The sequence below is a fragment of the Rhinolophus hipposideros genome (assembly GCF_964194185.1).
Source record: "Rhinolophus hipposideros genome assembly, chromosome: 9".
Classification (NCBI taxonomy): domain Eukaryota; kingdom Metazoa; phylum Chordata; class Mammalia; order Chiroptera; family Rhinolophidae; genus Rhinolophus; species Rhinolophus hipposideros.
In genome coordinates this window covers 76,524,892-76,539,883 of record NC_138055.1, presented here as the reverse complement: position 1 = coordinate 76,539,883, position 14,992 = coordinate 76,524,892, and the positions used below count along the sequence as shown (strand labels likewise).

The window sequence follows — 14,992 nt, the reverse complement described above, 5'->3', positions numbered from 1 at the left end:
ATACCTTATTAATCTTTGACTTTTTCAATTGTAAAATATTTCTGAACCTCGAGTTTATTTGTGGTATTATTATCTGGTTAGCAGTGCTGGCAGTTGTTCAAAGTTTTAAAGGGCTACAGGTCATGAATATTAAATGCTATAACAAATTTACTGGGAGGAAGTCCAAAATCATTTGTAAATGCATGACACATAGCCCCAGTTTCAATAATGCTAGGAAATACTGTAAATTGGAATATCGTGTGATATCTGGATTCCCACAAAGTCAAGTGAAAGACAAATGAAGGGAAAGAAAATCCTAAGAAAGTGGGAACACTACTTGAAGTAGAATAGCACAGATGTTGATTGAAGAAAATCAGAAAGAGCAAATATATCATATTTCATTTAGCGCAATAGATATGAGGGTCACATCTTGAGTAAAACCATAACTTACTCCAGAAAAGAGACAGCGCCGTAAATGATAACAGATTCTGCCAATACCATCCCCAGCAGGTAATCAAATAAAACATACATGTGGATTCAATGTGCAAATACCTGCGGGCCATGTGACTCCCTTTTCATGCACTTCTATACATGGGGAATCACACAAAATAGTTCACTGCACAGAAACACCACATTTAATCTCCTCCGTGTTCAAATAGTGACAAACCAAAAAACCTTCAACAGCACATTAACTCCCACCCTTGAAAACCATTCTCAATATAAACCTTGTAAACTGTTTGGAAATATGAGGTTGTTGGTTAGTTTGAGTCTGATCACTACATGCTGGTGTTTAAGAACCAAGCTTATTCAATATCCGAGATAAAGGTAAACTTCGTTCCCCACAGGAAACCTCCATTATTCTCATCCTGCTTAGCATTACAATAATGAAAAGCATCTTTAGAGGAATTGTTAAGCGATCAAACTAAAGGAGCTTCATTTTTTCCAAGTTATCTTACTTAGGCTGTTAGAATTACTATACTGACTTTCTGATTTCTTTGTATTTTTTAATTTTTTCCTTATTTTCCACCTGTAACTGAATAAGTGATTATGAGGCTAATAAACGGGGGGAAAAAGATGTTTCCACATTAAAACAGTTAACAGATGTTAAATAAGCACAGAAAATGGCCAGTAGGCAAGAAATGACTGATGTTGGGTAAGTAAGAAAAATGTTGCTTCTACTGATTTTATTATCCATGTACCTCCTGGGGTCATAGGAGACTTGTAAAAAATTTTGTGGGTAGATAAAAGTCGAGCAATTATTTGCAAAGCTAGTTTATTTCAAGGGTTCCCCCACCCCCCGCCACTCACTCTTACTTTTTGACCACATAAAATTAAATGAGTGAAAGTCATTGAAAAAAAGGCTAAAACAATCATTTGGTGAGACTCGGTCAAGAAAACTTTCTTTTCAACATTTTTCTAACATGCATGTCTTCCAATCCCACCTGCTAGACCTCATTAAGCAGAAATGAAATCCGCATCATATAAAGGAGAGAATATAGGATTTCACTTTAACATTTCAAGCACATACTTTTAAAAGGTAAATCTTAAACAAGTGTGAATTCAGTAATTTACTAGTACACCAGATGGTGAGCTACATGCCAAGGATAACGTAGAAAACATCCTGAATCTAAGAACCACGGACATTTTAAAATTTTGTTGATAAAGTTAGGAACACTGATTTTTGTTCACATATATTTCTGAAGATTTTATATTTAGTGGTTGTTTTTTTGTTTTGTTTTTTTAACAAATCTTCCTAACTACTGACAACTATATAATCTCATAATTCATGTGACTCTCTCAATAAACATTTAAATGAAATGGTAATGTTTTTAGCATATTCAGAACAGTACCTGACAGATGTAAACACTGTAAGGTTTTATTAAATATTAAATAAAATATCCACAATATGACAGGGACTTACTGTTTTTCACATAGTTCATCAACGAAAAATATAACTTACATATTTGCTTTGCAGAACTGCAAAAACCTTACATATGATATGGACATATGAATCATTTTCTTGAGCCTTAGAAGCAAAAAAAAAAAAAGCAAAAACATGGCAGCCAAGAATTCTGGCCAAATTCGCCATCTCAAAGATTTTATCTGGCCCAAACAGGATTTAAGTTGTTTCTACATTAATAACCCATATTAGAAAACAGCAGATGCCAAAGAAAAATCCAGATGTCTGTCTTCTCAGGAAAACCTTGAAGGCTACCGAAGGGAAACCTGTATTTTCTCGTCGCAATAACGGGATGGAGTGGCGTGCTAGTAAGGCAGAACAGCTAGTACACCACAGACCCCTCTGCCTGGCCCTGTTACACATGTGAGTTTGGGGGCCAGAATCTGTAAGAGGTACAGAACTGAAACCACCAACACTGTCAAGAAAGAACCTGAGTGTGGGTGCTATGCAAAAAATATTACTAACAGTCAAACTTAAAAACATGCAGAGCCTTGCCCCTCTGGTCCTAATAAACTCCAGCTTTAAGAGGGCCTCCATTTTTAGATTCAGAGTATTTGACTGATTCTCTAATTTGCATACTAGAGTTAAACATTTGTGCGCTCGAGTTTTCTGTTTATGTATGTGCTATGTTTTAATGGGGGAGGAAAGTTTATTTCATCTGGCAAACTATGATATAACTATGATGCAGAGTTAATTGGTAAGATATTTAAGATGATTATTCGTTTAACGTTTAAAAGAACCTTATAAAGTCTTTTAATCCATTTCCTTCAGAGTCTCTTCCAAGTCACCGCAGGCATAAAAATCTATATATTTTAAAGACAGAATATGGAATTTTCTATAACTTCCATATGTAATCTATGCCAGTGTTTACAAGCCCCACAGTCAAGATTCTAAATGAAAAGTTTGTACTTAAATATGCATGCTTCAGCTTTAGTCAATTCCTAAGTCATATGTTTTCAAACCACTGTATGTAAAGACAACTAGAAGGTTATCTTTTGGCCTTCTCTTTCTTAAGATAAAGAATTATAACCTCCATCAATATTTCTTCTTTCCCTCTGACTAATGCACATCGGGACCTTCCAAACACTGGGCACACACAGTTCACAATGAACACCCCACAATTTCATATAATTTCCGAGAACAGAACATTAACTGTCTGTCTCCATTTCCAAATGAAGAAACAGATCACTGAACTAGCCCAAAGTTACTCAGCCAGTGTGAGCCAATGTTTGATTCCACATCACTTACTTTTCTACTATACACTTATCTGATTTGACATCTATGTATTCATCTTCACATCTACACAGTATGATGAAAGATCACTAGACAGTCAGACCTACGTAGTCTAGTTCTAATGAGTCTACCATTTTCTGACTGACCTTCACATCTCTGGTTCTCTACACCTCAGGTGGAAATAAGAGGACTGGCCTAGATGACCTCCATGATTTCTTACAGATCTAAAAAATCTGTTATCCCAGGGTCCTCATTGAGCTCACTGGCCTAAAACCTGAGAATGGGAAAAAAAAAAAAAAAAAAGAAGCTAAGTTGAGATAGCAACTACCAGACGAAGGGTTTTGCTGCCCCAATGCCTGCAAGCTGTAGTTGCCCGAGAGTCTGGGCAAGTTTCCATTTTGGAAATTTCTCAGGGCACTGAACCTCTGAAGCATTAAGTCCTTTCGCATGGCATGCAGGACTTTACACTCTCCACTCTTAGGAGTTCCTTTGCTCATGGCATTTCTCAAGCAGCAGTTATATGAGTAAGGTTGCCAGATAGACAACAGGATGCCCAGTTAAATTTTAATTTCAGATAAACAAAGAATGATTTTCTGTTATAAAAGTATGCTCCAAATATTGTATGCAGTACATTTATAGTAAGGAGCTCAATCAGCAACTCAGTCCTTGAAAATATGCTTCAAGAACTAAAAATTTCTCAGAAGAGAACTTCAAAAGGTCTTTAAAGTGAGCCCTAAATTGACACACCAAAATAATTCCTTTATTCATGATAGGAAAATGGAAATTCTGTAGAAGAAAACACAATGTTTCACAGACTATCAGTGGAAGGTCTTGACACACTCAGAGCCTACATCTTCAAATAGGTCTTGTCAAAAAACAAAATTCAACTTTTGAAGAGCGAATTGGCTTTACTGAACAATTCATGAATAAGGCAGCACCCCATCTAGCAAACAGGAGCTCAGAAAGTCTGTATAAAATGGAAGCTTTGTTGAGGCAGAAGTGGGAAGGGATAAGATAAAAGTGGAATTATCTCATCTTTCTCCAGAAAAGAGGGTCTATATGGCAGATTACCTCTCTACTGCTAACCAGGTAATTCCAGATTGGCTGGTTAACGGTCACATCCCTGGGAGGGATGAATTTCAGGCTGCAACTGAAATTAAATCTTAATTTGTCGATGTGGGTTTAGCACAGGTGATTCCATTTTGAGCCTGTTTTGTTTTTTGCTTTTCTTTTTTTTTTAACAGTGTCACCCTCCATAGGATAAGGACCACAATTTAAACTTACTCTATTCATATGTTGAGTAAAACAAGAAAGTCTGCTATTGTTAATAGATATGGTTTTAAAAGAAAAAGATTATTCACCCTATTCTGCTTGACAGAATTAAAATTGATTCGAAATTAAGAGCTTCACTTTCAAACCATGTTGTTTCCAAGCATCAAAGTTTAACAAGAGTTTTCTTTTAAAGTTTCAACATTTAATTGAAATCACAAAAGAACTTCATTAAGTATTTGGTACTTGAATTCTAACTGTAAATGTTATGCTTCCCTGAAGAGAAGCATAGCAGTAATTACTCTGCTAAGTGAAAAAACATAGTCATTTTTTAAAAAATAAATGTTTCTGTTTCTTTTTCCTTCCATTGTTTTTCTTTACGTTGATTTCTTCCCAATTCGATTTTAAGTAAAATTGGGATTGGGGGATTTAATTAGTCAAAACTAGAAAACTTGACAGCTTTCTCAGCGACAAGTATCCAAAACCATAATTCCTTAAGTGTCTAAAAGGAAGAGGGAGATGGCCTAAAACATGGCAAGGTTTGCAAACCTTGTAGTTCAGCCTTTGAACTTAAAATCAAAGCAACAGAATTTATTGTGAGTGAGGAAGGATGGGAGATTGAGAAGGAGGCAGTTTCTCAGATGCCCTCCTCCAACCAATGACTCCCATGAACATTCTAGCAGAAAACTTCTCTTTAAGTGTATGGGATCCTAAGTGCTTCTAAGACCTTCAAACAACATTGCATTTGAAACCACTAAGGGAAAACAAGAACAAATATTAAGCTCTGAGGCAAAGATCTTAATTGGCCTCAGGGCAAAACTTAAAATAACCACTTTCTGTTTTGATTCTGCTATTCTTATCCACTACAACAAGGAAAAGGTGAATATGATTCATTGTTTAAGAATTTGGGTTCCTAGAGCACTGCAGAGAAGGGTTGTTTCCCAAAGTCAACTTTCGAAGTAATATTAACAAATGGCGAAGGATTTCCCCTCTATAGTCTAGCATCTAACTCTACTATCAGCAGTGGTATTTTTACAACTACACATTATGCAAAGAGAACTGAGGCACAAATAAACGAATGAATAAAAATAAATTATACAGATGCATGATCTTTACAAAGCAAAATCGTCCTTCTACCTCCTTTGAAATCATGAAAATAAAAACCCAAGAAATAAAACAGTCGGTGACGGGAAACCCAGGTGAGTAGGGAAAGGTCAGAAAGGATACTTCCACTTACCACAGATCAAAAGGTAACTTATATTAAATTCTCTTTGAAGAGTAACACATTTGCCTTTTAAATGGTGAAAAAGGACCAAGCAAGGAGATTACTCAGTAATCCAATGCTCGAGTGCCAACAATCACTTACTTTGTAAAGGGTAGGTAAGATCTGTTTCATTTTCAGCCTGTGAAAGACAAAGACATCATAAACTGCGGAGACTGCGAGAACAGTCACTCCTTGTTCCTTCCACAACATGCTGCATCCTGCACACAGGCCTGTCCCCAGGAACCAGCCCCAAGTCCTGGCTGAGTAGCCTCTTGTAGAACAGTGCTTAATGTAGCAGAGCAAGGAGAGGAGAAAGAAAAGACTGGCCCCCACATCGGCCCGTCCGACGATTCCGGCCACCGCCTCCGTGTGAATGGGGTGAGAGGCAAACATCAAGCCCGCCATGAAGGTCCAGTACCCGTCGCCAAGGAGTATCTTGGAGAAACTCGTGAAGAGACCAGTGACTGTCGCATGCAGTAGGATGTTGACAAGATGATAGCTCCAGGGATTCAGCCCTCCGATGGCATGGTTCAGGCGAAAAGAAAGTGTGCAGAGGGGCCGGTAGGACTTGTGGCTGCCACTGTGGGTGAGAAGAGTCCCCCAAAAATCATTGTAGAAAATGTGCGTCCATGGAGTTTCTGGGAGAAGATCCTGATTAGTCTTGATAGCACGGCTATAAAACAAAACGTGTAAAAAGAAAAATCAAATGTAAAAATACAGAAAGAAAAAAAGTAAGAAAACATGTGACACAAAGCGAAGATATTCTTTTCTTCCCTAGCTCTGTCATCTAAGAGGCTTAATACTGGGATTCCAGGTATTCATGATTAATGCAAATGAGTTTTTCTTATAAACTGAATTCAGATCCTCTCCTTAATGCTTACTAACATCACAATTAGGGTCTTTTCTCAAAAGCTTTCTTCCTTGTTTCAACGCAACTATGTTTGAAGAATACATGCAGAGATTTGACCAGTGCTTTAAGCTGTAACACAGAGGTTGCTGAACAGCTGCCTTGAAAACCACATGGTAGATGAGCTAAAATGCATACTCCAGGCCCCAGGTTGATGTAAGGCCTGAGAAGATGCATTTTTAAGAAGCACAGCCCCCAGGTGTGACTGGTGAGAGGATACACTGAGAGTGAGAACTAACCCCCACTAAAAATATATTTTAAAGAAAATATCTGTGCCCAGAGCAATGCTTCTCATACATACACATCACCTGGAGGTCTTGTTAACAGATTCCAATTCAATACTAGATCTAGACAGGAGCCCAATATTCCACATTTCTAACAAGATGCCAAGTAACACACACACTGCTGGTCCTAGGACCACACTGAGTAGCAAGGACCTGGAGAGCTTGAAAGATGAGGAAGAATGGCTCTCCAATTATCCAAAGTTTCCCCTTCCTCCTACATTCCAGGAAACTTCAGCCTTTCCCCCTTCTGAGTTCTCATAGGACTTAGTGTCTTCTACCCCAAGTGCCATAATTATGTAATTCATTGTGTCCTACTTTTAAGGATCAGTAACTCTAGATTTCCAGACTTCAAGGAGGAATGACCTAGTATTTCTGAGCACTTGCTATCTGCCAAGCACCCTGCTGGTCTCCTTGGCTTTGTCTTCTCATTTAATTCTTAGAATAACTGATAAGGTAGATATTATTATCTACTTCTGCCATGTGGGGAGACTACCATTGAGAACATCTAATTACTACTGGTTCCAAAGTCACACAAGTTGGAAATAGCAGGGTAATTTCATGGCCCACGCTGCTCTTTTCACTATAATGGGCTTCTCAAAATCTAATCCACATACCACTCGGTGTATGTTAGAAAATACACCGACAAACCTTATAAAACTTTTAACGGTGGTATTTGTTTTAATGTATACTTGAAACAAAATTTAATAATCAGAGCAAAGCTGGATGTCATGTATATTCGCTCAGAATGAAGCTGTTCAAAATTAAAATGTCAATGGGAAGACAGACATTAAGGAATTAACAGTACTGGTGCTGATATGTATGAATAAGGTATAAATGTTGACAATTGCACATAAATGACTCAGTTTGGAAGATTCCTGCTCTAGGCCATTTGTGGGGACAGAGCCAGGAGTGGTTTCCAGGCTCTCGCCCCTCACGTGGAAAGGTGCTGGCTCAGGTAGTAAATGGCCATCAACTGTGATTGGATGGCCACCCTGTGTCTAGTTGGCCGTCAGCTGTAACCAGTGAGCCATTGGCCACTAATATAACTGCCATGGCTACGCTAGCAGAAAATGGGGGCTAGCAAGAAGATGGTAGCTGAGCTAGCAAGAGCGGATTGCAGTTAGCAGGGCGGATTGCAGCTAGCAAGTGAGGTGGGTTGGCAGAGAGAAGCGGACAGCAGGTTGTGGATAGTGTGGCTCCTGCTTCCTGTGTCTCCAACCTAGCCACCAATGAGAATATGGTAGTATGACTCCCCTATCTATGGCTCCATGTGTGTTCCTTTTTGGCCTCACCATATCCTGCATTCTTATGTGGGGAGCGGGAGCTGAGACTCTGCCTGACACCCTGCATGACACCATTATACCTTCCAGAGAACAGTGTGGCATCTTGAGTCTTTTGTATCCTTAGTGCACCCTTCTCTGTACTTCGAGATCACAAAAGAGGAACAAGAGTCAGAAGGAAGGAGGAATGAGACATTTAAGATACCACTGCATAACTAGGAACCTCTTGTCTAGTCTGATGCAGGGTTTTTTAAGGCGGTATTGGCATTGGTGCAGCTGAAGAATATATGGTGGGTGGCCACCCTAAAGACCTTTGCCTCTAGTCCCTCCACCAGCTCTGCCTTTCACTGGGAGGCAGGCTTGACAAAAGGAATTTCCACATGAATGTTACCAAAAATCAGGTTGCAAAAGCCCTGGACTATAGAGAAACATTTCTGAGTCCCAGGTCTGTAATCTACTGAGCGTCTTCAAAAACAAGACCATGTAACAGAGATCCAGACAGATTAAGAAACCCATCCAAGGCGAGACAGCCAATTGAAACAGCAGAGTTAGTATTCCAGTTGGGATCAAATGACTGGGTAATGCTGGTTTCCAGCTGCTTCTCTACACGGCTTCCCTTTAACCACTCTGAGCTTCAGTTTCTGGGATAAGAGTTTTACATTGAAATCATTTAACAAATATCTGTAATCATTCATTCATCTTCTATGTAGAGAAGCAGAGAACACTGTTTTGCAGATACATGAGTATGTTGGAGACCTACCATGTTTTCCCGAAAATAAGACTGGGTTTTATATTAAGTTTTGCTCCAAAAGACACATTAGGGTTTATGTTCAGGGGATGTCATCCTGAAAAATCATGCTAGGGCTTATTTTCCGGTTAGGTCTTATTTTCGGGGAAACATGGTAGTACAAACTACATCTCAGCCCTGTTAGCTGCTGTTGTTACTATTCTACAAAGAATGGAGTGCAATTTACCAAAAGTCCCTTATGAAAGTATGCTTGACCCACAATCTCTGAAATGGTTGCATTTGGGGGTTAGGATTAAAACAGACTGATCCGTAGTTGATAATTATCTACCCTGGGCCAAACCCCATGCCAATCCTTTTCTACCTACTTATGAGAACTGACTTTTCCAGGAACTCAGTAAAAAGGCAAAAGGTCTGTTAAAGTCATGTCTTAAAAATAATCAATGTGGCAGGGATAGTGAGTTGTTCTCTCATCTCTATCTCTCCCCTTTTCCCATACTCACAGCCCTTCTGTTTTTAACTGGGTATATGGTCATGTAGAAAAAAATATTTCATTTCCTGTCTTCCCTTGCTGCTAAATACAGTCATGTGACTCCTTTTTGGGCCAGTGGAACATAAGCAGAGTTCCGTGTACTACTTCCAGACAGTGTCCTTAAAAGGGAAAAGCTCAGCATTCTTCCCCTCCAACCCTACCTCCTTCCTGTTACAGCACAGATGTAAGAGCTGGAGTTCTAGTGGCCATCTTGGCCCATAAAGTGTCCTTAGGAATAAAAATCATGCCCAGCACATTACTGACTACCTCTCATGGTAGACCACACCAGCCCTGGGCTAGCTACCTCCCCATTGCAAGAGTGTGAGAAATAAATTACTGACTTATTTAAACTGCAGTATTTTTGGTGTTAGCTAGTGGCAGCTGACGTTAGTCATAAGTGAAATCCTTTGTTCACAGAAGACCAACTATATCACAGCGCTTTGATTTTCCATTTTGATTTTGATTTTTACAAGTCTCCATGTATTGACTGTATAGTAAATGAATTTCCATATAAATTGGCTTTGAAAATATTAGAAACAGATGTTATTCTGGGTCCATTAAATTAAAACACCCTGCTATGACATTCATCAAGAATCTAACCCAGAAGTAATTGCTTAAGACTCGATGGGTTCTAATTAAAATTTAAAAGAAATATGAAAAACTGCCAGTGTTGTCAGAGAAAGCTGATTTCACATAATTCAGAATGAAAACCCAACTGGCCTGCACTAAACAGTAACTTAGATATTGATGTAAATTTCTCTCATGTCAATGCAAAAATGCTCGTACAATCCAAGTCAGGGCTGGGGAAGGCTCGATAGCAAAGCATTCTGGGATAAGGCTTTGCTAATGCAGTGAGAAAAGCTAGAAAGCAAATTTTGTTTAGGATAGTACTTTGCCCTTTCAATGGCAGATACATGTATGATGGAGAACCACATTTCCCAAACCAGGTTTTCTACATGTTGTTAGTTCATCACCATAACCAATTCTGTAAGAACTGTTAGAGAAAACAGAAAACTCATACTTTTAAAAATCTGTCCGAACCTGCCAGGATTTCTTACACTTACAGCAATACATCTAGTAATGTGAAGCAGCCAACAAGATATACATTACACATCTTTCCAAAAACAAGGGTTTAAAAAAAAAGAACAAAATTAACAAACCTCATAATTTCACTGTGAGAAAAAACTTTGATACAGCACAGCCTTAAATTTACACTTTAGAAAAATATTTAAAGGGCAAACAGTGTTAATAAAACAAAAATGGAAGAGCGAGCAAATACCTCATCTATGTGAAAAACATACTATATAAAGGGGGACCATAGTATTATTAAGTGTTGTCTGCTTAGGCAGGTCACCAATGAGTATTGTGGCAAAGAATGTGAAATAAGACTAAATTGCACTGGATTTTAGTATATAAGTCACGTCGCACATGCAAGTCAGTGATAAGGGATGCATTTCATACCCCTCACATCATTTTAAGAAAGATCCAGACCAAAAAGGCTTTAATAGAATCTGAATAATCTGCCAGCAAAATGAGAAGTAAAGGTAGTTATTCAACACTAAGTATAAGATTTCCATCCACTTGCGTTTTCTCACACGAGTCCAACGTGGTAATAGTAAAACCTCTTCTGTTATTTCTTAGCTAATGAAAAACTTTAATTCAAAACAAAATTTCATGCCAATATAATTTCTGAGGTTACTTCTGTGAATTGAAATCCAGAAAGGCACTAAGGAATTAGGAAATTTTCCACTCTGGGAAAAGTGAAGAAAATCGGAGCAGCAGATGTGAAGAAGAAACAATTGTAAGGATTCTCCAGAGAACATATGACTGAGACACCGTCTTTTGAATGAAAAAGATGCAGTCTCTCTGGTCTTCAAGGAGGTTTTAACCTGTTTCCCCTTTTGTTCATTTGTGGCTCTTTGTTTTTGCTGCCTTATGATTTTTCCTTTTGGAAATACTGAAAAAGGCCAATGCTACTGTAAAACTGATGAATGATGTGACACTGCCCTCCCAACTGTCCTTGTATGGGTTTCTTCTCTCACTGCTGCTTTTTCTGTCCAATGACCTTTCCTGTCACAAGCACCCACATAAATGATGACCACTGGTCCTCTGAGCAGATATAATGCTTAGATTTTTCAAACAGCAAATGGCACCCTCTTCTAAAGTGCTTTCAATTGTTCTACTGAAAGGCAAATAATGGCAAAACTTTAAATTAAAAAAGGCAAAGAAAAAAATTGGAACGATGTGTTGAAATGTGTCCTGCAAGAGAGAGAAGAACGAGAAGGGCCTCTATTAACCTATCTGCTTCAGCACGACCCAAGAATGCCTATCTGTTCCTAGGAAGGGCAGTGAAATGTGGTGGTGAAGAAAACTGATTCTGGAGACAAGTGGACTACAATAAAGTTTAAAAGGCTATGAGACAGTGAACAGAGTAACTTCACCTCTCTATACCTCAGTTTCCTTATCTGTAGAATAAAGATAATAACTATACTTGCCTTATAGGATCTGTGCGAGGAGTAAATGAATCAGAAGGCAAAACGCATTGTTGTATTGAACATGTGTATATGTAATATATGTAACACATATTAGGTGCTATTGTTATCATCATCAACACTGAACAACTGATGTTAGCCATCAATGCAAACACAGCACTCTTTTATCATGTTTGTAGCCTTCAAAATCATTGTTTCATCGTCATGATTATTTCATTTAATTCCTTAAAGCTCTAATGACACTTTCAGAACAAGATTATAAACGTGTATCAAGTCTTACCTTTGGTCATTAACACATCAGTTTTCTCATTCTCCTATCTTTTGGCCACCTCTTTCCAATTCTCCTTCACATTTTTCTCCCAAACCTGGATGCTTCTCTTCTGGTTCTGTTCCCTGACCTCTTTCTCTCCACACTTTCCACCTCTGTGGTCACCTCCAACACATACAATTCAAGAGATGCCTTCTCCAACTATACCTCAAGCCTGCGTGTTGCTCATGAGCCTACATTTATAACGGCCCAAGTGATCTCCTCACCTGAGTGGAATAAAGAATAATGAAATCCCGGTTCCTCTACTAACACCAGGTGTATGACCTTCGGCCAGTGAGCCTCTCTAAAGGTCAGCTTCCTAACCTAGAGTTGATGGATAATAGTAATAATAATAATGCTTCTCACAAACTGTTGTGAAGATCAAGTGAGGAAATGTTAACTTAAAATGTTTGCAATTTACCTAACCTTGTGTAATGGACACTTGCTGTTTTCTTGGAACTCTTCTTCAAGTCTCTTATTTTTCCTTTTGAGAACAGCCCACATCCACTCTCAGTCCATATGGATAGAGGGAGGCAGCCCTACCTCCTGATGAAAGGTCATCAAACAATTTGGCCAGTTAGTGTACTCCATCTCCCCATCCTCATTTCTGGCCACAATAATTGACTTAGCAGCCAGCCAGGCCCATCAGAATCCATGCAGCCTCGATAATCTACTGGGAAAGCCCATCTTCTTCTGAGAATAAGAAGAACTTCTAAGGATACTAGAGGATTCCCTGAAATCCTCTAAGAATGAAGCCAACACACAACTCAGATCAAGGAGACAGAGGTAATTCCTAGTGCAGCTGGATCCCGTCATGCCTGAAGCTAACCCTGTTAACTAATCCAATAACCTTTCAAGTTAAAGACTGAGAGTTTAAATGTCCTTACTCATAAGCTAAAGTGTTATTCTGGCATCCGTAACCAAAAGAGCACTAAATAATACAGCCCTGTGTGATTATCAAGTAATGTTGTCAGTTGCTTTTTCAGTATCTTAACACTTAGTTAGTCTGAATCCAAATAATTTTCCTCACAAAACATCTCCTTTCTTCTAATAAGCCGCTCATTAAGCACCATCATTCCTCCATCACTGACATCAAGGTTGTGTATGATGTGTCTCTCTGTGCTTCTACAGCTATTTTTAAACTGGTTAAAAATATTTTAAAGCTGTTCAGGATCTCAGAGAAAAATCCAACTCACAAGTTTCCCGTGACTCTGTGTCTCTTTGCTTTTCTACTACCCTCATCAGGCTTTCATTATTTCCTACCTGTACAGCTTCACATGCTTACTTAAATTGCCTGTTCACTTTTCTCTTTCTCTCATTAGGCTACAAGTCCCCTCAGGGAAGGAATTATGCCTTATATTTTCTCCCAGTGCCCAACATATATTAGGCACATAATAAATATTTGGTAAGCTGAACTATACAGCTATCGCTGCCTTTCATTCCCCCTTTGATCCATTACACATGCTGTGGAGAGAGATACTTCCTGAAATACAACACCGCCACCACCACTCTACTCCACAAAAATCCCTCATCATTCCCTATTTCTTACCATAATAAACAGCCTTCACAGCCCAGCATTTACTGCTGTCCCCATTATGACTTCTAGGCCAATCTCCCATTACTCCATGCAAGTGGACACATGCATCCTAAGTCAGACAAACTTCACAGCCTACAGGTCTTTGCTCAAACCATTTCTTCCCTTTTCTCTGCCTGGATGGCTGTTCTTCAACCAGTTACATCTGTCCAAACATGCTTCAGTTCAACCCGCAGTGTTCATTTTTGAAGGTAAGGTTTCCCCAAAGCCTTCCCCAGTTACTGCTGTGAATACACTTGATTTTGACATTGAGCACTGACACATTAATAACACCAACTTCTTACTACAATTATCAGGTATCTCAAATGGATGATATGTGGAAGACATTTCAGAAGGAGGAGGAGGAAATGCATGCTTTAAAAAGAGGGCATGAGTGATTTTAATATTCCCTCTTCTATCTCCTATTGAAAATCACTGTCCAATAAAATGGATTAATTCTGTCGTTAAGAAATTACTCACTCACTTCCTTATTCATTCACTCAGTTTCAGGTTAGGTACTGTGAAGGACACTGCAGATAAAATGGTGATCAAAATGGATTCCCTGACTGTGAGAAACGTTCAGCCTAGCAGGGGAAGTAAGCGTCCAGGCAATTTCAGGGCAATATGATAAATACCCTTCTAAACTGAAATCCTGTTATGGGAGAACACAGAAAAGACTCCCGACCGTCTTAAAGGGTCAAACACTTCCTGGAGGAAAGCATGTCTACCTACGTGGAGGTAAATGAAGTAATAATGGAGGTGTGGAGATGCTGCCAGGCCACGTGGCATAAGAGAAGGTAGTAAGCTTGGGATCTAAAAACATACACTAGGTTAGTTTGGCTGGAGTGAAGTTTGAGGGATGGAGCAGGAGGAATCACTGACATTACTCTGTCTTGTACTATGGCCCTTCCCGGGATGGAGAGAGATTTGGCTAGATATCAATCTCCCCAGTGGTCTTCAGATTTGATTTGGCTCTTGTCTTGTTAGAACCTGCTTTTTCTCCCCAGTGCACAGTAAACTCCTAAGATGTAGAAAAGCATCTTATTTATCTTTGGGAGCCTAGCATGCAGTAGGCATTCAATATAGTTGATGAACTGGATTCTAATGAGAAATGATTGGTACTGGTAGGAAGCACTGATCTTTTAGAAAAAATTTACATTGTTTTAA

At 38.9% G+C, this 14,992-nt stretch overlaps 1 protein-coding gene across 1 annotated transcript in view; it reads right to left on the bottom strand.

The window, feature by feature from the left end:
- The window catches only part of TMTC2 (transmembrane O-mannosyltransferase targeting cadherins 2), a 400,877-nt gene that overhangs the window by 220,132 nt on the left and 165,753 nt on the right, over window positions 1-14,992 (bottom strand). Inside the window, exon 2 of the mRNA XM_081058171.1 lies at window positions 5,808-6,378. Coding sequence (XP_080914297.1) covers window positions 5,808-6,378 — 571 coding nt within the window. The remainder of the gene's footprint in view (window positions 1-5,807; window positions 6,379-14,992) is intronic.